Here is a 26,248-nt window from a genome sequence, read left to right on the forward strand (position 1 = left end):
TGGTGGCATTGTGGGAGCATGTGCTGGGGGGAGGCATCCTGACAAGCACAGTGGGCAGTGAGTGGCATTTCCCGCTATATAAGAAGAAGTGATGAGGAGCTCGCCTCCCCCCATTTCCAGCACAGTCCCTGGATTTTGATTTGAAGCTCAGCTGAGCGTTGTTAATGTGCCAGGCAGTGACGGGGAACCCTGGCAGGGCTGTGCCAGATGAATCGCTGGGTGTGTGATGGCCGCACCAATCACCCCTGGGTCCCCGTCACCCTATTACTGACATGCTGACTCTCTCCTACTTAATCGCCGGTGCAGCTTTCGGGATTAGAGGCTTTTCTTGGAGCCATGAAGAGGTAGGCGAGCGAGCGTCTGTCACATGTGTGTCTGTGTGCACAGCGGCCAGCCTGCTCTCGCTGACACAGTCCGCAAGGCGACAGCGACATGCCAGGGCGACTGTTATAGCAATGTGTCACCACCTCACGTCTTACTAGAATTCATGGTTTGTTTTCCTATCACAGAGCAAAGGAATAAGGTTTACAGATCTATCTAGTAATCTATTATCTATCTATATATTATCTATCTACGGATCTATCAATTTTATATATATCCATCTTTCTGTCTTATATCTGTCTATATATATTTCTATCAATGGATCTCTAGGTATATCTGTATCATATATAGCCACATATCTATTTCATATATATATCTGTATACCTTTTATCTATATATCTATACGTCTTTCTATTCTATCTATGAATCTTTAGATGTAGCTATATATTTTATCCATCTTTTATCTATATATCTATTTATCTCCCTCAATTTCCATCTATTTCTCTGTGTATCTATCTATCTTTCTATCTCATATCTATTTATCTGTCTTATCTATCTTTCTATATATGTCTCCATTAAATAATACATATATTATCTATCTGTCGATCTCATCTATACATCTATCTACATCGCTATAAGTTTGTCTGTCTGTCCAAATTTATTAGCCTACAGCATCAGTACATCTTTTCATGTATTTTGAATATCTATTGATCCACAGCTATCCATTTGCCTACAGTATCTATCTATTTATGTCTCTACTGTATAATAGATACATAAATAGATATGTGATATCTATCTATCCCATATCTATCTATCTTTCTATCTATCCCATATCTATCTATCTTTCTATCTATCCCATATATATCTATTTATCCCATATCTATGTATTATATATTATCTATCTATCAATCCCATATCTATCTATTATCTATCTATCTATGTATTATATATTATCTATCTATCTATTATCTACCTACCACATATCTATCTATCTATCTATCTGTCTATCAATCCCATATCTATTATCTATCTATCTATCAATCCCATATCTATTATCTATCTATCTATCACATATCTATCTATCTATGTATTATATATTATCTATCTATCTATTATCTATCTATTTAACCCATATCTATGTATCTATCTACCTATATCTATCTATTACCTATCTACCTATCTATTATCTATCTATCAATCTATCTAACTATCTATCTATATTTATTACCTATCTATCTATCTCATATCTATCTATCTACCTATTATCTATCACATATCTATCATCTATCTATCATATTTATATCTATTTATTATCTATCTACCTATTATCTATCTATGTATCTATCACATATCTATCTATCATATCTATCTATCTATCTATATCTATCTATTATCTATCTATCTATGTATTATCTATCTATCTATCTGTCTATCAATCACATATCTATCTGTCTAAAAATAAGAAAAAGCAGGCAGCACTCCAAAAAGGTAAAAAAAAGTGGACTTTATTAACCCATCTGGTAATGAAGCTAATAAAGTCCACTTTTTTCGCCATTATTTTTTGGAGTGCTGCCTGCTTTTTCTTATTTTTATCTGTGCTACAACCGGGTAATTGTTTGGGAGGCATTGCACTCTCTATAACTTCTAAGGTGCTGTTCCTATAACTTTTTTTTTCTATCTATCTATCTATCTATCTATCTATCTATCTATCTATCTATCTATCTATCTCTTATCATTCTATCTACCTACCCCATATCTATCTATCTCTTATCATTCTATCTACCTACCCCATATCTATCTATCTATCTATCTATCTATCTATCTCTCTCTTATATCTTCCGGACCATTTTTATCCCTCCCTCCTTATATTCTCTATTTCTGTTTTCCTTACATTTTTCCGGTATATGATTACGTAAGTCCCCACAATGCAGGCGCTGGGCGCAGGGAAGGTCAGAGAGGCGCGAGCGCTTGCTATTATATAATGGCCTCCATGGCTCCTGCTGTACAGATGTTAATCTGCAGTGATCGTCTCAGGCTGGGGGCACTGGGAACTGAAAGATATTGGGGGTTTACTGGAGCGTAGTGATATTTGTCTGGTATGCTGGTTACATATATATGGCCGGTGTAGTAGTATGAGTATGTTGTGTTTGCCCACTGTGGGGTTGAGTGTTGGAATAAGACACATGCCTATGTCATACCGCACAATACCTATGTCATACCGCTATATGCAAATGATTAAGAAATGTCTGGGGATGATCAGAAAATGCAGAGTTATGTATGAAATTCCCATGTGTGGAAATAGCCTGGAGTGTAATGGTGCCCAGGGGCATGCGTGGAGCTTCCTTACTGTGTAAACAAGCAGCAGCTGGCATCTCCCGTACCCAGAACGCGGGTAATTCCTGTGCCAGCTGCAATGCCACAGAAAGTCATGCGTAATTAATCATATCTGCTCAGCTCCGGAACATTGCTCCAATTCCTTATCTGTATATGACCTGGATTTAACCCCATTTATCCAAAGCAACTCTGGGGGTCTTGCTTCATTACAGCTTTCACATGGCTTGTTACTCAACTTTCCTAAAGCCCTAAATGTCAATCATGCCTAGTTCTGCGGTGACTTATATCTTGACAGAACTGCTATTCAGAAGTCTAGGAAAGATGAGTTTATTAGAACAGCGCCACCTAGTGTAAAAATGAAAATGAAAAAAAAAAGCCTTCCTCTGTTTTCTCTGTCGTATAGTTTTAAACAATTCTGTAAATGTAAAAAATAGCTTCCAATAACAATACAGGGGCCAGAAAGTAAAATATAGAAGCCCATCATAATTTTACTATAATAGTAAAGACGGTCGGCTAATCTCATTAACAAACTAACATCTAAAATCTTTGACATCTGCTGCTCAGGATTATTGGTCAGTGCAAAGTCAAGAATTACATTTGTGAATAATTTTGATATGTTAAGTACTGTTGATCGGTAGGGGGTTAAGTTCTGAGGCAAAAACACTGTATATGATATGAATATTGCTGTCCACCTACTAATCGCCTAATATCTAAATTTTAGGTGGAGTTCCCTTTTGAGGACTCATGATACCATATTTCAGCATACAATAGCACATCAGGATGGGATGGTTTATACAGTTTCCATTCAACATAGTCAAAGAAGAGGTTAATATTTAGGGTGGTGACCAACACTTTGTCCCACCTCTTGTCTAATAAATGTCCCTTGTCCTTCTCAGGAGCTTGATAATGTGGAGGGAGAAGACTACACCACAGAGTTTTCTATCCAGAGCTCTCCAGCGACGCAAAATGGACCAGAAGTTTACGTCCTTCCTCTTACAGAAGTTTCAGTGCCGATGTCGAAACAGCCGGCAAGATCAGGTATGGCCATGGGGTCTGCATCAACCCCTCATCAGTGTTATTGTGGATGGAGGGAAAGATACATTTCTCTAGATCAATTATTCCATTCAGCCAATTATGATTATATTATTTAAAGCTTTTTAGTTTGATAACTGCTTGGTTCAGTAGAGAAACTATATTATTGTCCAGTTACTATTTCTGACCTTGGAAATTGTCAACATTTTTTAAGTTAGAAATTGTCCATTTTTTCAAGTTAAATAACTTTTGTCTTCTTCATTGCTTCTATTGTAGAAAATATGCATGTTCAGTCATTCTTTATTAACTGTATTGAATTTCAGCCTTTCCTTTATAGTATCCTGCTTTATAAATGGCATTTGTGAGCTTCCTATCTCACTGCCGATTAGTGAAATAAAATGTACATGTGACTGAGCTATGTGAGGGTTGATAACTATTTTATGTATATTTCCAAATTTATCCCAAATTAGAAAAATATGGCCGGTTTCTATCAAAAACAGTGCCATACAAGTCCACAAGTGTTTAGTGGTATTGCATCTTAGCTCTATTCACGTCAATAGAAGTGAGCTCTAAAACCCAACACAAACTATGGACAGGTGTGGCGTTTTGGTTTTATAATCCTGGACAATGTTAATGGCTGTAGTAATATGGGAGCTATTGGTGCTTTATTAAAGGACATATCTCTGTCACTCACCTTTAGGATTGCTCAGTCTACAAGGATGGGGTGCACTAGATGTAACTGAAAAACTGAGAGAGAATGTGTGTTATTATTATACCATACAGAGCTAATTAGAAAGCAATCGAATTCCAACATTTACAAGGTCTGATAGATACACGCTAGATCATGTCCTCCAAGGATGAACTGTGCCAACGATATTTAGCCAAGGTGAACGAAAACTCATATCAGTTGGAAAGTCATAGATATTTGCTGTCAACTAAAGTGTATCTTTATAATGTCTACGGCCAACATGAGATGGGTGTCCCAGCTATGGAGGGTCACCGTGGACCCCATTACTGTCCCTATCATTTGTATTAGTACACTGAGAAGCCTTCTGTATTCCATTGTACATTCTGAATACATTGTAGTTGTTCTTTCTTCATCTTTAGATTCTGTTGAAATGGAACTGCATCTAAATATGATTTCTTACCTCCACACATCTCGTATCTGTGAATAATGAGGCAAATATGCATTATAAACCACATTGGAGCTGATGTAGTGGTCATATTGGTTGTCAGACAGCTGACATAATTACTCTGACTATTAGTGTGCTTCTTTAGTTAAGGTCGCCAAGGTACAGCTACCTCTGTCCAACTCCCCCATACACATGCATACTCAGTTTGGGGCAAACATTCATGTGTTTTCAATTACGAGAGGGTAATAAGCCGTTGTCAGATGCTGTCAGACATCGCTGCCAGTGAATTATCTCCTGTAGGAACAAGAGGAATGGACATGTTGGGGGAAAGTCGGTAGACCCCCATTCCCATAAGATGATTGGCTGGGTCCACCAAAAATGACAGGTTTGGCTGATATTAACATTAGGTGTATGGGGGTTTTGTGAGGTCAGATAATGTGTGGAATATAAGGATATCACCCATCCAGTTTGATATTAACTGGTTGACACCCGCCACCATCAACCCATCCCAGACGGTACCAATGTCTGTTGACCATAACAGTGAGGACATAGATGAAGTGAATGTACTGTTTGTTATGGCTGTGTAGGTAGAACATTTGGTGGATAAGAGTATGGGTGGAAGATAGCGCCAGCTTTCCAATACATGGAGGGTTTGAATATCTTTAGTGAGTGGGACTGGAATTCTACCAAAGAATAGAATTTTTTTTTTTTCGGGAGCCACAGTATAAGGGGGCAGAGACGATTCACAAAAGAATCAGAACAAACCCATATAAAGAACAGACCTCTCCGTATACAAAGGAGCCCTTACACACCGCCCCGGCCCCTCCATATTTACACTGATGTCATCCAGAATGGCCCCAGTGTCCAGCATCTGACGAAGGAGTGCCGGCCTGTGCCAGGCCAATGCACAATGCTGCTGTTTGTTCTTGGCGCAGAATGGAATGTACCCCTGGAATTCTAGGGCACGATGGTGGGCAGGACGCCGTGGGAGTGTGGAGGGGGTTAAAATGTCACGTATTGAAGTCAGAGACATTGTGTCTCAATCTGTAGGGTGATCAGCATGATAACAACCCACAATCTGGTTTTGGTTTATGCCTTATGAAGCTTTTTTTTCATGCCTTATGTTGGATGATGCCATGCACAGTACCTTCTGTAGGAAACCTCGCAATTGGCGTAGTGTACCTTCATATAACACACAAATAGCAATACCGTACGGTGCGCAAAAAACAATGCTATTTTCTGGCTAAATTAGACTTCCATTCAGTTGCCAAAATGGCAATCATATATAGTTCTGCCACAATCATACAGTGCAAAAATAACATACTGAACAGTGCCACACTGTACCTTAGTAAATACCACCATACAGTGCTCATATACTAACATACCATGACCAAATAACAGCTCAATACACAAAATAATCTAATAACAGTGCCAGACCATGCCCTAGTAAATACCACTATACAGTGCTCCTATACAGTGGGTACGGAAAGTATTCAGACCCCTTTACATTTTTTACTTTTGTTTCATTGCAGCCATTTAGTAAATTCTAAAAAGTTATTTTTTTTTTCTCATTAATGTACACTCTGCGCCCCATCTTGACTGAAAAAAAACAGAAATGTTTGCAAATTTATTAAAAAGGAAAAACTGAAATATCACATGGTCATAAGTATTCAGACCCTTTGCTCAGACACTCATATTTAAGTCACATGCTGTCCATTTCCTTGTGATCCTCCTTGAGATGGTTCTACTCCTTCATTGGAGTCCAGCTGTGGTTAATTAAACTGATAGGACTTGATTTGGAAAGGCACACAGCTGTCTATATAAGACCTCACAGCTCACAGTGCATGTCAGACCAAATGAGAATCATGAGCTCAAAGGAACTGCCCAAGGAGCTCAGAGACAGAAATGTGGCAAGGCACAGATCTGGCCAAGGTTACAAAAGAATTTCTGCAGTACTCAAGGTTCCTAAGAGCACAGTGGCCTCCATAATCCTTAAATGGAAGAAGTTAGGGACCACCATAAGTCTTCCTAGGCCGTCCAGCCAAACTGAGCATTCGTGGTAGAAGAGCCTTGGTGAGAGAGGTAAAGAAGAACCCCAAGATCACTGTGGCTGAGTTCCAGAGATGCAGTAGGGAGATGGGAGAAAGTTCCACAAAGTCAACTATTACTGCAGCCCTCCACCAGTCGCGCCTTTATGGCAGAGTGGCCCAACGGAAGCCTCTCCTCAGTGCAAGATATATGAAAGCCCACATAGAGTTTGCTCAAAAACACATGAAGGACTCCCAGACTATGAGAAATAAGATTCTCTGGTCTGATGAGACAAAGATAGAATTATCACCAAAAAGTTCTAAGCGGTTTGTGTGGAGAAAACCAGGCACTGCTCATCACCTGCCCAATACAATCCCAATAGTGAAACATGGTGGTGGCAGCATCATGCTATGGGGTGTTTTTCAGCTGCAGAGACAGGACGACTGGTTGCAACTGAAGGAAACATGAATGTGGCCAAGTACAGAGATATCCTGGATGAAAACCTCTTCCAGAGTGCTCTGGACCTCAGACTTGGCCGAAGGTTCACCTTCCAACAAGACAATGACCCTAAGCACACAGCTAAAATAGCAAAGGAGTGGCTTCAGAGCAACTCTGTGACCATTCTTGACTGGCCCAGCCAGAGCCCTGACCTAAACCCAATTGAGCATCTCTGGAGAGAACTGAAAATGGCTGTCCACCAACGTTCACCATCCAATCTGACGGAACTGGAGAGGATCTGCAAGGAAGAATGGCAGAGGATCCCCAAATCCAGGTGTGAAAAACTTGTTGCCTCATTCCCAAGAAGACTCATGGCTGTACTAGCTCAAAAGGGTGCTTCTACTCAATACTGAGCAAAGGGTCTGAATACTTATGACCATGTGATATTTCAGTTTTTCTTTTTTAATAAATTTGCAAAAATTTCTACATTTCTGTTTTTTTTCAGTCAAGATGGGGTGCAGAGTGTACTTTAATGAGAAAAAATGAACTTTTTAGAATTTACCAAATGGCTGCAATGAAACAAAAAGTGAAAAATTTAAAGGGGTCTGAACACTTTCCATACCCACTGTACTAACATACAGTACCCAAATAACAGTTCAGTACACAAAATAATCTAATAACAGTGCCAGACCATACCATAGTAAATACCACCATACAGTGCTCCTATACTAAACATATAGAGACCAAGTAACAAAATCATACATAAAAAAGCTAAAGACAGTGGCACACAGTACCATAGTAAACACCGCCATACAGTGCTGAAATTATACCAGCATAGAGTGGTCAAATACCAGTATACATAAGATGATCTAATAACAGTGACGAAGATTGTCATAGCAAATACCACCACACACTAATCATAAGCCAACATACAGTGACCAAATAACAGCTCAGATACAGAAAATAATCTAACAGTGTCAGACCATGCAATAGTAAATACCAATATACAGCGACCAAATAACAGCACTATACATAAAGTAATCTTAACAAAAGTGCCACACTATTCCTTAGTAAATACCACCATACACTGCTTACATACCAACATGCAGTGATCAAATAACAGCACAGATGCAGAAAATAATCTAATAACAGTGCCAAAAATGTCATACTCAATACCAATGTACAGTGACAAAATAATAGAACTATACATAAAATAATCTTAACAACAGTGCCACACCATTCCTTCCATACAATGCTCATCAGGAGCGGACACTAACAGGAGAGGGCCCCTGTGTAAGTACAATACATGGACCCTATGCAGTCCAATAGTTCATCATAATGCACAGTTCCACCTGCTTGGGAGGTAGTAGTGGCCCACTTACTTCTCGAGCACAGGTTGCACTAATGGCGTGTCCGCCGCTGGTGCTCATACTGTATACCAACATACAGTGACCAAATAACGGCACAATAAACAAAATTAATCTAATGACAGTGTCCCACGATGCTGTAGTAAACACCAATAAATAGCACTATACATAAAGTCATCTAAACAACAGTGCCGCACCATCCCTTAGTAAATGCCACCATCATACACTGCTAATACTGTATAGTAACATACAGTGCCACATAATGCTATAGTAAATACTGCCATGCAGTGATCATATATTCATCGACCAAATAATAGCACCACACATAAATTAATCTAGCAGTGCCGTAATAAATACTACTATAAAGTGCTCAAATAACGTTGCCATACACGTCTAAATAATACCGCTATACAACATTCTTAGTAGTCACAAGCCTCAGCTACCATGCATTCTTCAGCAGCTGATGCCCCTGTGCTACAACAGAGCTCCTACCCCCTAGAGACTATGGAATATGGTCAGTCAACTGCTGCTTGGAGAACTACAAATCTTAGCATTCCCTGCCTGCTGAAAGATTGTTTCTGTTTTGTTTTTTTCTGATATACTTTGCATTTCACATTTTCACCATCCATTGTTAAAATCTCTGCTTGTTGTCAGTGAATGGGAACACTCAGTTGCAAAAAAAAATAAAATCTAAACCGATTTCCACTGTAACAAACTCTCAGCTGTGAAATGTATTAGGTCTTTATCATGATTGAGCACCTAGGTGTAAGCAAGAATATGTATGCATTCACAGACAGCAAGCAGAGATACTAAAATGGTAAGATTGGAGGATAAACAAGGAAAACTGTCTGCAATGGAAGGAGTTAAGATGTCACCTCCTTTCAGCTGACTTACCCGTGTAGCAGAGCTGATATGTCACTTTGGATTGGAAATGACAAACTCAGCTCTGCAACATGTTCTGCTCTATTTTGATTGTCTATGACTTTTTCATCTATTTTTTTTTTTGCAGTGCAACTTCTCAAATCTACAGACCTGGGACGACAGAGCCTGCTGTACCTGAAGGAGATCGGTAATGGTTGGTTTGGCAAGGTGAGTGTACTCTGCTGCCATCTGCTGGTGGTGTACTCTGCTACAATCTGCTGGTGGTGTACTCTGCTGCCATCTGCTGGTGGTTCATGGTATTACACAAGATGCAATTATGTGCTATTACAGGGACAAATCATTATATTTTCTTTTTATTTGACTTTTTATGAATCATAACATCTATAATAATCATTATCATGACTATAATATGTAAAAAAATCACTTAGCGCAACCTATAGGATGCTAACAACGCTGTCTGCTCTGCAGGTGCTGCTGGGGGAGGTGAATTCTGGCCTCTCCAGTACTCAGGTCGTGGTGAAGGAGCTGAAGGTCAGCGCCAGCGTTCAGGAGCAGATGCTGTTTCTAGAAGAGACACAACCCTTCAGGTGAATCCAAGAGTCCACTCAAAACATGAATGGGATCAATAATGGGAGGGGTTATGCAAATTTGCAACAAATGGGTGGTCCTGGATAATTTTTTGGGGGGTCTCATGATTTGGCATTCAAATGCTAGTACTCAGATTTTTACTACTTCCCCCATGTAATGTTATTAGCACAGTTTTGGGAAGCTGAGACATAGGGAGCTGCTGGTTGGGGGTCCTGATGCTGCAGATACAGCCAACAGCACCCTATATCTCAGCAGCTGATGGGACCAAGATGTGGCATAGGGGCATGATCGAGGATTATCAACAGCTTTTTATAACCCCCTTGTTTGGTGCAGGTAGGGACAAAGCTGATTATAAAGGAAAATATATCCAATGTCCAGAAGACATATTGGACGGAGTGTCCCTTTAAGTGCCAGTTAGAGTTGCTGTGGTTTACACGAGAGGCTCATTATTTACATAGAGTGCTTCTTTTTGTCCCCCTGATCACATTTTAGCTGACCATCTAGTAGTGGAAGAAATGCGCCAAATAGGGTAGGTCTATGGTAAATTATGGTCTATAATTTAAAGGGATGTTCCCCCAGGCATCAGACCTCCCTTTAAAAGAAAGGATAGTCATCACTGTGCCATGATATACCATCCAGCACCATATAGACTCAGATCTATTCTAACACACATAAAAGACCGATCTCCTGACTGGTTACCGCCACCTCCAGGCTGTATTGAGCAATGCAGGTTAAGCCTGTTCTCTATGCATTTTGCTTGTAATGTGCCTTTAAAATGCAGCCTGTGATTCAGCCGTTTCGAGCACACTGTGTATCTGAACATCCATGGACTGGATCACTGCAAAACACATGAGTCACTCACCCATCACTACGTTATTTGGTAAGGAGATAGTAATTAAAGGAACCTGACAGCAAGTGTTCAATTTTCTGCAGTGCCCCCAGAGGGCAAGTGAAGAATTACATGGGCTACATTGAAATCAATACTGTGTTTATATAATGCACTGACATGCGGGGTCCTCCAGAGAGACGGGGGCTTCTCTCCATTCTAGATAAAAGTCCCAAATCTAATAAAAAATGTTTTTGAAAACAGACATCCCCTTTAATACAGCTGCAGCGTTCCCCAATTTTACAGATTCTGCCATGTCTGTTGTAGTAAATACTTGTATTCTTCATAAAATAGCAATCTTTTCTTAGAACTCTGCATTGTGCCCTTCCTCTGTTATTCCTCCTGGAAATGTATGAATAAATTAAAACATAGGTGTGTCCCTCCATACTGATACTATCTACACTGATTGGACAGGGACACACCCCTAACTGGTCACACCCAGTTGTTAATTTCATTAATGCATTTAGAGGAATAATAGAGGAACTGCGGATCACAGAGTTTTCAGAACGAGCTGCCTAGATAAGTAGTGGTGATATGGGAGGGAGATGAATCACTATGGCAGATTTGCAATTTGATCGGCCAAATGGGCTTTCATTAATACCGGACTTGGTGAAATGAGCCCTCCTTGTAGAGGTTGTAAGTCTGCCAACCGTAAACTTGTCCAGGAATAGAAAAACATGGCTGCTTACATCCATAAACAGCGACACTCCTTTCTCAGGTTGTGTGTGGTATTGCAGCTTTACCCCATTCGCTTCAATGGAACTGAGATGCAATACCAGACAGAGCCTATGGATGGGGTGGCGCTGTTTCTAGAAATGAGCATTCTATAACATTAGCTTATGTTATGGACCCCTGCATGCTATCACCTGCAATAAAATGCAGAAATTCTGATTTCCTTCTACACTAAGAAAGTAATGAAGGTTTGTTCACTGACAACAAGCAGAGCACATTAAATGAGCCCCTTTCAGAATACAGCTCCAGGGGCAATCGGCTGATTTCTCCCAGGAAGGCCATGGCGAGCCGAGTATTTCTTCTATAGTGGCCACTACAGGGGAATTGTAGTATTGCATGGTGGCCATTGAGATAAGTGGAGACCCATGTATTATAAGGACAGCTTGAGTCTATAGAGGGGGATCCTTAGTGCATAGTTACCCACAGTCCTGATCTAGTGAGACAGTTCCAGGAACTGGTGGTAGGACCGGCGTGGCGCTCCCACATGAAGGACTTTTCCTGGCGTTGCCCACATTCTCCAGCTGGAAGCCAGTGGCTGGAATGGATCAATGGAGACTGGAATGGAGGTCTGTCCTCTTCAGCGATGAGGCCTGCTGTTGTGAGATTGGTCTGGAGACGAGGTGGACAACATCATGAAGAGGCCTTCACGAGGGAAGGTCACATTGGTCCTACTACTGGGAGGATCATGGTGTGGGGCGAGATAATGTACAGTAGCCGGACCCCCTAGTCTTCACTAACAGCTCGGCATTACATTGATTTTGGTGGTGGAACCAGTGGTTCGGCCGTTTCACCAAAGCACCCCAGGGGCCACTTTTCCACACTACAACACTAGGCCGCATGCAGTGATCTCAGGGCCCCTTCCAAGAGTTTTCTATGGGGCCTGGTGGAATTACTTAAGTCTCCAACCACATGGAGTTCTTTATATAAAAAAAAGGGGGGATCCCAGATAAAGTCCCATCACCAAGTGGAAAATCCCGACTAATCTAATATCCATGGTGCAGTCATCTGGGGCGTATAATTGTAGCATCAAGACACCCACTCCTCTGTTTCCTTTTTAAGATGTATCCCTCAGGCTATATTTGTATGTACATGCGGCTTGTATCCAGGAATAAATAGCGTGTGGGTGGAAACACTCCTCAGTGAATCGCATGTTCTCGCCCCCATATGTCTCATTAACCAGTTGCTGTAGGTTTTCTTTCTTGTCTCCCCTTACACGGTTACCCTCTTCTATGTTTGGGAAAATTAGAGATTGTTAAGGTCGCCCCCTCATGGTAAAGAGCAGAAATGCTGAACTTGGTTTTAGGAATGAATGTAGAAGAAAACCTTATGTAACGCACTATGACTTGAATGATGGTTCAGGAAGCAAATATTAACCCCATTAAACTTCTCTTATGTTATATAATTATGTTTATTGTGTTTTATGCATGAGTAAATCTTAGGGTATTAAATATAATTATTCAAGCAGCAATACCAGACATTAAAGAGGTGCTTTTTTTGAGGGAAATATTTTTTTTTCTGATCTCATAAAATACCTTTAGGTATTATGTTATAATATTTTATTTAAGGGGAAAATTTATATATATATATATATTTACAGTAAAATACAATCAGTCTAAAATATAATAATTACCGTAGTTATAATATAGTCTGGGGAATAAAAGAAAAATTCTGATCTCATAAATCGCCTTTAAATATTATATAAATATATACACACACACACACACACACACACACACACACACACACACACACACACACACATCATGGTTGCAATTAGTTATAATTTTTTATAATTGTAGTATTAAATATAAATATGTATGTGTAACTATGATAATAGAATATTATAATATAAGGTGATTTATGAGATTAGAAAGCTATATATTTTTTCTCCTGGAAACAGCGCCTCTTTTGTCCATGGCAGTGTTTGGTATTGCAGCTTGAATATGAATGAATGGGGCTGAGCTGCTCTACCAGCCCCCTCCATTAGAAGTGGAGCTGTGTCTCGCTTTTGAATGAATGTGGGTAAGCTGCAGTACCAGTCACGGCCACAGACGAGAGTGTTGCTATGTTTAGTTTCCAAATGTAGAGGCCTAAGCTTCATTACTAGAAGATGTCATTGACAACACTGGCGCTCTACCTAGTTTTCAATTGAAAGGGGCTGAACTGCAGTACCAGTTATCACCACCAACATCAGTGGCGCTGTATCTAGTTTTCAAATAAATGGGGCTGAGCTGCCATACCAGATATTACCACGGACATGAGTGGCGCTGTGTCTAGTTTTGAAATGAGCTTGGCTGAGTTACAGTACCAGTTATCACCACGGACACGGAGTGGTGCTGTGTGTACTTTATAAATGAACAGGGCTGAGCTGCAGTAACCGACACTACCACCAACAAAAGTGCCGCTGAGTCTAGTTTTCAAGTGAGTGGGGATAATATGCGGTACCAGACACTGGCACGAATAATACCAAGTGTGTGGTACTGGGCTGAGATGTAGTACAACACACTGTGACAAATAAGATTGGCACTATATTTTGTTTTCAAATGAACGGCGCTAAGCTGCAGTATCAGACACTACCACATTCAAGAGTGGCGCTCTTTTGGTAATTTCCTACACCACTTTGATTATTCCTATACACCTTGCATCACTTGAGGTTCATGTTTGCTGTCTCCCCAGGGTCCTGCAGCACCCCAACCTTCTTCAATGTCTGGCGCAGTGGGCGGAGATCACCCCTTATCTGCTGGTCATGGAGTTCTGCCCGCTGGTGAGTGCCTTGGATAAATGCTGACATGGGATGACGCACCGCCGGGTCTTATGTAACCCAGAATGCAGGTTACTTACACAGCGCAGGGAGTCAGGGCGTGCCGGGCGATCTGATGTTTTTCACACCAAACAATTAACACCAAACTAATTTAAACACATGTCTTATTATTGTACATTAAGTATCTGTATAATTAAAGGCGCATCTCGCGGCATGCTTCTTCCAGGCAGGGTGTCACTACAATCCGACCAATCATCAGACTATAATCGTTACACAGAAATGGTCTTCATGTAGATTCCCTTCTTCAGTTTCTCCAAAAGTCCATCTAGTGTAAAACAGTAAATAATAGACAGGAGGGGAAAGGAGGGAGATGAAGCTGCAGATTCTCACTTTAGATTCAAGGGGAGGTAAGTTATTATCAGTGCAATATTTGCAGCTACTTTTTTTGATTGTGATATTTTTTATTCTACACCCAATGGATTCTGCGACAAAGTATTTGCTGAATTTGGCAAAAAAAATTAAAACAATCCGAGAATAAAACCCAATATCAAGAGACGTCAGAAAGAAAATATTTTTCTTTTTGCACCAGCAATAGTACAAAATAGGATTGATCACATTACACAAAAATTGACCACAATAAAGTAAGTATGTTTGCAGGTCACATAGTCTGCAAAATAAAATACATATATATATACACTGCTCAAAAAAATAAAGGGAACACTTAAACAACACAATGTAACTCCAAGTCAATCACTCTTCTGTGAAATCTACCTGTCCAGTTATGAAGCAACACTGATTGTGAATCAATTTCTCCTGCTGTTGTGCAAATGGAACAGACAACTGATAGAAATGATAGGCAATTAGCAGGACACCCCCTGTAAAGGAGCGGTACTGCAGGTGGTGACCACAGACCATTTCTCTGTTTTCATCCTTTTTGGCTGTTGTTTTGGTCACTTTTTCATTTTACCATTGCTCTCACCCCTAGAAGTACAGTAGCATGAAGCAGTGTCTACAGTACAACCCACAGAAGTTGCTCAGGTAGTGCAATTCATCCAGGATGGCACATCAGTGAGAGCTGTGGCAAGAAGGGTAGCTGTGTCTGTCAGCACAGTGTCCAGAACATGGAGCAGATACCAGGAGTTGCCATAGGAGGGCAACAAACCAGCAGCAGGACCGCTACCTTCGCCTTTGTGCAAGGAGGAGCAGCAGGAGCACTGCCAGAGCCCTGCAAAATTACCTCCAGCAGGCCACAAATGTGCATGTGTCTGCACAAACGGTTAGAAACCGACTCCATGGGGGTGGTATGAGGGCCCAACGTCCACAGATGGGGGTTGTGCTCATAGCCCAACACCGTGCAGGATGCTTGGCATTTGCCACAGAACACCAGGATTGGTAAAGTCGCCACTGGCGCCCTGTGCTCTTCACAGATGAAAGCAGGTTCACACTGAGCACATGTGACAGACGTGACAGAGTCTGGAGACGCCGTGGAGAGCGATCTGCTGCCTGCAACATCCTTCAGTATGACCGGTTTGGCAGTGGGTCAGTAATGGTGTGGGGTGGCATTTCTTTGGAGGGCTGCACAGCCCTCCATGTGCTCGCCAGAGGTAGCCTGGCTGCCATTAGGTACCGAGATGAGATCCTCAGACCCCTTGTGAGACCATATGCTGGTGCGGTTGGCCCTGGATTCCTCCTAATGCGGGACAATGCCAGACCTCATGTGGCTGGAGTGTGTCAGCAGTTCCTGCAAGATGAAGGCATTGAAGCTATGGACTGGCCCGCCCGTTCCCCAGACCTGAATCCGATTGAGCACATCTGGGACATCATGTCTTTAGTCCAGGTCTGGGAGGAGATCCCACAGGAGACCATCCACAACCTCATCAGGAGCATGCCCAGGCGTTGTAGGGAGGTCATACAGGCACGTGGAGGCCACACACAATACTGAGCCTCATTTTGACTTGTTTTAAGGACATTACATCAAAGTTGGATCAGCCTGTAGTGTGTTTTTCCACTTTAATTTTGGGGGTGACTCCAAATCCAGGCCTCCACTGGTTAATAAATTTGATTTCCATTGATGATTTTTGTGTGATTTTGTTGTCCGCACATTCAACTTTGTACAGAACAAAGTATTCAATGAGAATATTTCATTCATTCAGATCTAGGATGTGTTATTTGAGTGTTCCCTTTATTTTCTTGAGCAGTGTATATACATATCTATACACGCACATGTGTGTGTATTATTTTATTTATATATATATATATATATATATGTGTTTATTAGTGTACATATATGGGGCCACACATTTCCACTGAAAAAAACTCACAGCAATAAAAAGTCTCATACATCATTTGTAAACAAAAAAACAATGCCCTTCAGATTATGGGGTAAAATAAAGAATCTATCTATTCCATATTATCGATATAAAGTCCATCTGGTATTAAAATGTAAATAGGGTAAAATGTGAGTGTGGGGAGAGGAGGGAGATGCAGCTGCAGTTTGACATCAATTGTAAAAATCTAAAAAGAAAACAAAAACAAAGCCCTTCAGATTATGGGGACAAATGAAGAATCTTTATATATCTATCTATTCCATATTATATATCTAAAATCCATCTGGTGTTAAAATCTCAGTAGTGTAAAATGGTGGGTGAGGGGATAGGAGGGAGATGCAGCTACAGTTTTACATCAATTGTAAAAATCTAAAAAAAAACAAAGCCCTTCAGAATATGGGGAAAAATAAAGAATTTTGCTATATCTATCTATTCCATCTTATCTATCTAAAATCCATCTGATGTTAAACTCTAAATAGGGTAAAATGGTGGGTGGGGGGAGAGGAGGGAGACGCAGCTGCAGTTTCTCACTTTTACTTTTTGGGGCATGTTCTATGCTGGAGTGGACAAGAAGCCACTGTGACTTTGTTGCCCATAAACTCCTGAAGATATCCCTGATAACAGCTGGATTATCAAACGTTCTGGATTAGTGGATGCCGGATTGTAATTTTCCAATGTATATAACCTCTAGGGGGACCTGAAGGGATATCTCCAGAGCTGTGCAGCCACCGAGTCCACATCTCCTGACCCACTGACCCTGCAGCGGATGGGCTGTGAAGTTTGCTGCGGGATCCTTCACCTGCACAAGAATAACTACACCCACAGGTCAGAAGACAACATCTCTGCTTGCTGTGAATTATCCAGAGCCGTAGATTAGATGGTATCATGCTCCTGCATCAGAAGCTCAATGCATTTCACCTTTTCTTTCTGCCATGTTGTGCCCCCCTCCTCTCCTCTCCCCTCCCGTAGACTCAGAACTTTCTCTTGGGCATCTATGGACGCTTCTTGGTTTGTCCCCTGGAACAATATCCTGATGCTGAATGAGTGGGACATGCAGGCTCCAGCATCAGTGATTTTGTTGCAGGCGGCACTCACTGCTCCTGGTCTCTCGGACGGCAGCGCCTGGTGACGCTTATCATTTGTCTTCCCTCCGCTACATGTGTGCACGTTCCAGTACTTGTTGCTTCCTTGTGACCTCCATGGAAAGTTCTTCAACTTTCTAATATACTTTCTGTATCGATTCCTCCTTTTTTTTGGAACTCTGCTTGCTGTCAAGTGAATAGTAGTTTACACCCAGTGGCTGTACAGACAGTTCGCAATAGCAGCAAACCCTCAGCTGTAAGAAATATTAAGTCTATAAAGGTTTTTAGCTTCTGGATGTTAAAAAAAAAAACATTGCCATTCCATGACAGCAAACAGAGATCTTGAAAATGGTAAGGAATTTGATAAATAAGTATTATAAATGCTTATTAAAAAAGTTATATTCATGTAAACCTGGGAAACCCCATTTATTCTGACCATAGAGGTCAGCTGACAACTGTGACTCACTACGCTCCTGAAACGGGTTGTCAGTCAGATTCCCAGTATAGGGTTCATACCCCCATACTGAGGCATCCATAGTCTTCCCAAATCATTTCCACTGTGACGGCACCAAGAATACCTTGACCTTCAAGGTCGGTCGTGGGCCCTCTTTGGAAGCGGGCCCTCTTTTGAGCATGGGCCCCTTTTAGCCATGGGCCCAAGGGCAGTGCCCTACTATCTAAATGGCCAGTCTAATCTGGCGTAAACAAGATCATGATATAATAACAAATCATTTCTAATTTGACCATTTAACAATTTACATACAGTTTAAATTTACATAATAAACTTCAGAGCTGCATTCACAATTCTACAGCAGTCAGAGCTGAAATCTTCAAGAATTTCCTGCTTGTTCAGAATCTACACAGAGCTGATGTAGGAGAAACTAGCTCCTCCCCTGCAGGAGGGGTGTCTGACCACAGGATTGCTGACTGTTTCCAACGACAACCAGCAGAATTGTGAATTTAGCTCTGGGCTGTAACATTTTGTCAAACAAGAATATTTGGGATTAAGTTCTAGTAATGTTTCTATGTTAAAAGGTTGTCATATTTATGCTTACGTAATGCAGACATCAATTACCTAACTCTGCCTTGTCTGGACTTCCTGTCATGTGACCTCCACTCGTATGAGCGCGTTCTTATAAGCAGAGGTCACCTGACAGGAAGTCCATAGACAGAAATCTGTGGTTGCTACCATAACCACCGCAGAGGAAGCACAACATTGAGATTATTGCAGCAGTTGATGAGTAAAAGGTGAACAATAGTAAATATTATTATGGTAGAAAGGAAAGCGCTTTTATATTGACAAGGATGAGGCTCAGCCGCACACTTCTGCCCCCGCATCGGTGACCGCAAGCAGGCACAAGTTTGTCTCGACTACCTCTTTAAGTTGCTAAAATTTTAATCTTTTACCCCACATTGACCCCATAGCAATGTCAGCCACACGGAGACCCCATAACAGTGTCAGCCATACAGAGAACCCATAACAGTGTCAGCTCAGCCGTACAGAGATCCCATAACAGTGTCAGCCGCACAGAGACCCTATATCAGTGCTCAGCCACGATGTCCCCATAACTGTATCAGTTACACAGTGACCCCATAACAGTGCTCAGCCGTAGTGACCCCCTTAACAGTGTAGCCATACTGTACCCCATAATAGTGCTTAGCCACGCAGTGACCCCATAACAGTGTCAGCTGTACAGTGATCCCATAACACTGTTAGTCACACAGTGACCCCATAACAGTGCTAAACCGTACAGTGAACCCATAACAGTGTCAGTCACACAGTGACCCCATAGCAGTGCCAATCACACAGTGACCCCATAGCAGTGCCAATCACACAGTGACCCCATAATAGTGCTTAGCCACGCAGTGACCCCATAAGTGTCAGTTGTACAGTGACCCAATAACATTGTCAGCCATATCGTGACCCTATAGCAGTTCTCAGCCACACAGTGACCTCATAACAGTGTCAGCCACAAAGTGACCCTGTAATAACAGTGTCAGTCACACAGTGGACCCATAAGAGTGGCCAGCCACATAGTGACCTTATAACAGTGACTCCATAAACAGTATGAAAAACATGTTGACACCATAATAAGAATGTCAGCTATACAGTGACCCCATAACTGTTTTAGCCACAAAGGGACTCCATATTAAAGTACAAGTCATATTGTGATCCCATAATAGCAGTATCAGCCATGTAGTCACCCCATAATAGATAGATATGGGATGGATAGATAGAATACATGATTACAATCTATCTAATCTATAAAAATAAATCGTAATTTGTGAGTTCCTCTACCAGTATAAGATGCGGGGGGAGCTCACAAGAGCCGTCTCCTCCAAATGCTGACTCAGCACTGCAGCCGCAGAGGAAAACAAAGTCAGAGAAGGATCCCAGTCTCCAGAATGATCTTGCACCATGAAATGACACCACGGATGCAAAACGATCAAGCACAGATCAATCCACAATCTTTTCATTTTGATCTATAATGGTTGTAAATCTATCTATCTATCTATATACATTCATAAAAAGAAAAAAGCTTAGGACAAGAAATTTTGTAGCCTGTATTGATTGTCAACCCTACGTGCTATTTGAAGAGTCTCCTCCCAGTTGTGCGTTTGCAGGTGGCATCATGGTCCCCAGTTTGGCGGATTTCCCCTTTAGGACACACGCTTGGTTTATGGCGCCTCTCAGGTGTCTGTCTCACCATCTGTCTCTCCTCTCCGATACGTAGTGACCTCGCTCTGCATAACTGTCTCCTCTCGGCTGACTTGACTGTGAAAATCGGCGATTATGGTCTTTCGCATTCTAAGTTTCGGGTAAGTCCTGAAATGTCACATTTATTATTACCAACACTTTACAGAAAAGAGGGTGATATAGAGCAGGGTAGATGCCGTTTTGTTAGGGGGTGTAGACATTTTGTAATCATACAAAAAGGAAACCAAAGTTTCTGTTTTTAAGCCATTTTTCATTTTCGAGCTTTTGTTTTTTCCTCCGCCATAACTTTTTTGATTTTCCCATCAACATAGCCGTATGAGTGCTGATGTTTTGCAGTACGAGTTGCAGTCTGAATGACACCATTCACTTTACAATATCATATACTGATAAAAAAAAAAAATTTCCAAGTGGAGTGGAAGAAAAACTGACATTTTGCCTACTTTATTTTTTTCTTACGACATTCACTTTGCGGTCAAAAATGACCTGGTAACTTTGTTCTACGGGTAAGTACAGTTATGTTGATACCAAATTTATTTAGGATTTTTTATTTTAACTACTTAAAAAAATTAAAATCTTGCAAAGAAAAAATTGACTTCAGTCGCCACATTCTGAAAGATTCCAAAAGCCATAACTTTTATTTTTCAGTCGATAGAGATTAGATTAGTTGTATTATTTTTTGGCCGTATGAGTTGCAATTTTTATTGCCACCATTTTTGTGTCCATTTGACTTTCTTGTTATTCCATATTTTTGGGGATAGAAACTAACAAAAAAACATACATTTTGCTATTTAATTTTTTTCTTCCCGTTTCAGCATTCACCTTGTGGGATATAGATATTAATATTTTATTAATTTGGGCAATTGTGCATGTAGCCATATCAAATATGTTAATATTTTTATTTTTTAGATTTAGATATTTACATTTACAGAAAAGGAGGGGGATTTAAACTTTTTTTTTTTACAGTTTTTTTTTAAAAAAAAATTCTCATTAAGGGGACTTGAACCTGCGATACAAAAAAAAAGTATTTATTTTTACAAATGGACATGTGAACATAGCTTTAACGGAGCATGGCGTCATTAGTCCCCTCCATGTAAGAGGTACTGGTATTTGGGGGCTGATGCTAGCCCACCTTCTCCAACGATTCTCTAGATTCAGTCACACCTATAGGGTAAGGGTGCATCAGAATATGTGTTTCTTTTTTTCCCTGCCGCTCAGACGCTCCTGTTACCATATTCCACACATTCTGTATTCTGTAATCAAACACCCTGGCGCGCTGCCAGCTGTCCCCAGCTTGTGCCAGAAGAAGCACCACCAGGCTGCCCAGATTAAGGAAGGGGAGGGGAAGTAGTCACTCTCCCATCTCTGAGCAGGGTAGGAGGGGACTTTGGTGTAACCTCTCTCTCTGTCAGGGTGAATCAGACGTCTGCTGATCCTCGGGGAGGAGGAGAAGGAGGAGGGGGGGAGTAGTAGGAAGAAGAAGAAGAAGAAGAAGCAGCGGTGGCGGTGGCAGGGAAGCTTAAAAGTGTATCTAAGCGGCTGGTTGCGTTTGTGTCTTGCAGGATGACTACCTTGTGACGTCGGACCAGCTGTGGGTTCCGCTGCGCTGGATCGCACCGGAGCTCATTGATGAAGTACATGGGAACCTGCTGGTCGTGGATCAGACCAAGGCCAGTAACATCTGGTAGGAACTAGCGATGTTTGTCTCTTGTCACTCGCAGCAGATTTTGGGTGGAGCCCCGTGCCTCCACGATGATGTATCACGCTCCGTGCCATCTGCATTATGGCTTATTTACAAACACTTCACGCTGGGTACACGGGTGGGGCCCTGACATGTCGCCCTTACTAACCTGAACGTGAATGTATACCGTAGCGGCGTAACCCACCTCCCCACTGCAAGTGGAGATTATAGGGTGGGTTTAGGAAAAAGTAGTGAACATGCATCTACTAGAACGATAGACACCCACCTTCCCCCATCCAGTTCCAACGTATACGTAACCGGCGATTAAATCTATAGAGGAGGGGCGTATAGAGGGATAAAAATATATTTGGAGTCATTGTCTGCTTATAAATATTATATGGAGGGAACCTATAGATTTAGGCTGCACGATAGTAAGTTACGTGATCAAAAACATTTTTGTAACTTGCGCACTATTTAAGAGCTGTTGTACAAAAAAAAAAATCTGATAAATCGCAGACACACCACAGTCTACAGTGAGTCGCTTGCAACTTGTGACCATTTGCGAGGAAACCGTTATATGAAATGTCGCCATGCTGCGCCGTGACCCTGATGTTGCATGGCATGTAGTCCTAGCTTAAGGCCATGGCCCCACTATCAGTATTTGGTCAGTATTTTTTCCTCACAAGTGGGAGCCAAAACCAGGAGTGGGTGATAAATGCAGAATTGGTGACTTGTTTCTATTATACCTTTTCTCTGATTGTTCCTCACCTGGTTTTGGCTCCCACTCCTGAGAAAAAATACTGACCAAATACTGACCAAATACTGATAGTGCGGCTGTGGCCTTGTCCCGTATATCAGGTCCGTAGAGGGCGCTTGTAGGAACGAGCAATATGTAAATTATTAAGGTACTCACACCCAGGATATTCACGCAGAAAATACCACAGTGGGTTCAGATGACTATATTGAAAATCGGGCCGACCATGACCGCGAATGGATGCAGATGTGACTTGCTCCGTGTGCTTGTCCACCAGAGCTGCCCTTCATTGGATGCATTATTCTGGTCCATAAAAGAGACCAAAGTGCATGCTGCGTGTTTTTTCCACCCAGACCATGGGTCCGCGTGGAAAATCAGTTTTATCGTCCATGATCCACTTGCAGATTTTGTGCTGAAATCCACAGGCGTATTTTCCAAGCATCCCTTGTGAGTATTCAATATAACACCTGTTACATGGCACTACTGTACAGCGGACCCCATAGATAAGCCCATAGCTCTCTATAGACAATTTTATAGTTACTAGCAATACAGACTAGTTTTTTCATATTTTGATTGGTTGCTATGGGCAACAGACCACTCTTTTGTCAGACAGATCTTTGTTGTTTTATGTCTCTTGAGTGGGTTGCCCATAGCAACCAATTACAAATGTCCACCAATTATCTTTGATTTTTTTGTGTTGGGAAAAATGACAATCGACAAGGAGACAGGTTTCTTGGGGAACATTATGATTTTTGGAGGTCTGTGTTTTTGTTGTTTTCTAGTACAATTTTTTTTTTGTATGGATTTTATACATCAAAGCCCAAAGATCTCTCGGGCTTATATGAGGACACCAGTATTATAATATTGTGGGGCTCTAATACAGTTATTACATGGGGGCCCAGAAGAAATAAAGGAAGAACATGTGTAATACCATTTCCTAGTCTTTTTGCCCCAAATAGGGTCAAATTCATCGGGACCCAATAACTTTTCCATATAATGGGTAAATAAGGATAATCGGTGCAAGGTTCTGCCATTGTTGATAGTTTCCCTTATGACCTCCCTGTAATTTGGCCCCAAAGCCAAGCCTAGTCCCAGAAGTAGGATAACCAATGTGTCTCTATATTCTGCTGGTGCCTAATTTTTGAGGTTCCAAGCATCTGTAAAAAGTCCATGGGCCGGATTTATTATTGCATTTGCATCTTTTCTCTTAGTCTAATTTTTGGTGTTTTTCACCTGTTTTTATATTTGCGCCTTATTTTTTTTTATTTTTATTTGTGTCTATTTTATGTGTTCACTTTTTCTTTCAATGTTCACCAAGCCGAGTGGGGTTTGGGGTTATGTTTTTGGCTGATTTTTTTGCGCAGATATACTCAAGTTTACTCCTGGAGTGATTTTATTTGCATCTGGACTTTTTTACTCATATTTTAACAGAACATGCAACTTTTTATGCCAAAAAGGTCACAAAAAAAAGGTTAAAAGCAAAAATAAAGATCACATTTGAATTTGGTCAAAATGAATGAACCTTGTGCAACATTTTGAAGAATTTGGTGCAAAAATTTCGACAAATACCACAAGAAAAAGAAAAGTGGCAAAAAAACTACAAGTGGTAAATCGGGCCATATATTTCTCTGTGATATTGAAGTTTAAAAGGGGAACCACAGGTACCCCAACCCTACACAGGGCAGACATATACATGGTGCTCTGGCTGTAGCTGTCTCCAATGCTGAAAGACTATAGTGCACGCCACCAGCCACCCAAAATGAAGTATGATCACTACAGGTGGCATTGGCCGTATTCGCTCAGCAGGTTTTTACAGCCCGGAGGGATGTAAGGTTTATTATGAATAGACCGAGATGCTTAGATATCATATAGTAAGGCACAGGTTGACTTCTAGTGAAGGCTGCGGGTGGGGTGGGACTCATTGTACGCTGGTAATTATAAGTTACAGACTGAGTGAGCCAAAGTTCACCAAGTAACTGAACAAGTTAAAACAATGGAGCACAGTGTCATGTTTATCATCTGAGCGCGCCAGTGGGGGAAAAAACAGAAAGCCTTTAATTATGGTATCCCTGCTATGCAAATGGGGGCGGCGGGAGCATCAGGAATAAACCCCATGCAGTAGTTCGAGTAATTTTACACTAAAGTCTACTCCATCTGCATTAGAGTACATAGTGGCTATGCTATGCAAATGGAGGCATCGGGAATAATCCACATGCAGCCTGTATGTTTTTTCAGTTGTACCTCACCCTAAAGGGGTTGTCCCCTGAAAACAAGTTATGACCTGTCCATAGAATAGGTGGATTCGTGAGGTCCAACTGCAGGTCCGCATTAATCAGCAGAAGGGGGGACACTTTTATCCCCATTAGAATGGAACGGCGGGGCGCATGGTCAATCACTGCCCCATTCATTCCCAATGGAGCGACGGTCGCGTGTGACAGGGATAAACATTCCCCATTTTGCCAATCGGTGTAGGTCCCAACAGTTGGACACCATGTGGATAGGTGATTACTTGTTTTTACTCGACCACCCCATGATACCCTAAATTCTACCCTATCTGCTCCGTTGTACATAACTGATAATAGGTATACCATAATGACTGTCAGTGCTTGTGATCTGTGTCATTCGGTGGTTTTTAAGTCTTCTTCTTTCCGACAAAGGTCCCTGGGCATCACTCTTTGGGAGCTGTTCGAGCTGGGACGTCAGCCGTATGACACATACTCCGACCGCCAAGTCCTCTGCTATGTTATCAAGGAACAGCAGCTTAAACTACCCAAGCCCCAAATCAAGCAACTCCTATCGGACCGCTGGTAAGATATCCCGAGGATACATATATGTACATGCATGTGGACCAACTGTCAAATTTGCATTATCTGGTCCTACCCCTAAATTCATAGCTAGAAAAGGAACCCTCTTATCTCCAGCCAAAAGGGTTTGTCCGCTTTGGACAATCCCTTTAATTAAAAGTGTCCCCAGAAGACAGGGCGTGTGAACACGACACAAGGGACCTCCAACAATCATCTGATGAAAGCAGACAATCATCATTATTGAATTTTGCACCTTTTTAGGTTTACTTGTTGGTGTTTAACGACTGTTTTTCATTTGTGCTTTATTCTTTTAATTTGCTCCTTTTCTAAATTGTATTTTTATGTGTTCCCCTTTTTTTCCCATTTTTGTCATTGTGGGGGG

The 26,248-nt window shown here is 41.4% G+C and overlaps 1 protein-coding gene across 7 annotated transcripts in view; it reads left to right on the forward strand.

Moving 5' to 3' along the window:
* Window positions 1–26,248, forward strand: part of AATK (apoptosis associated tyrosine kinase) — a 195,981-nt gene that overhangs the window by 155,956 nt on the left and 13,777 nt on the right. For 6 of the 7 annotated variants that reach the window (XM_073682586.1, XM_073682588.1, XM_073682587.1 and 3 more), the window contains 8 exons: window positions 3,552–3,693; window positions 9,663–9,742; window positions 10,004–10,122; window positions 14,418–14,505; window positions 17,521–17,654; window positions 20,647–20,731; window positions 22,190–22,311; window positions 25,720–25,869. In XM_073682586.1, the coding sequence (XP_073538687.1) occupies window positions 3,552–3,693; window positions 9,663–9,742; window positions 10,004–10,122; window positions 14,418–14,505; window positions 17,521–17,654; window positions 20,647–20,731; window positions 22,190–22,311; window positions 25,720–25,869 (920 nt within the window). Of the gene's footprint in view, window positions 1–101; window positions 345–3,551; window positions 3,694–9,662; window positions 9,743–10,003; window positions 10,123–14,417; window positions 14,506–17,520; window positions 17,655–20,646; window positions 20,732–22,189; window positions 22,312–25,719; window positions 25,870–26,248 lie in introns of those variants that run through there. The other variant, XM_073682592.1, reaches the window with a different exon arrangement.

This window comes from Phyllobates terribilis, unplaced genomic scaffold (assembly GCF_046119375.1).
Source record: "Phyllobates terribilis strain yellow unplaced genomic scaffold, ASM4611937v1 Scaffold_5__5_contigs__length_657084704, whole genome shotgun sequence".
Classification (NCBI taxonomy): domain Eukaryota; kingdom Metazoa; phylum Chordata; class Amphibia; order Anura; family Dendrobatidae; genus Phyllobates; species Phyllobates terribilis.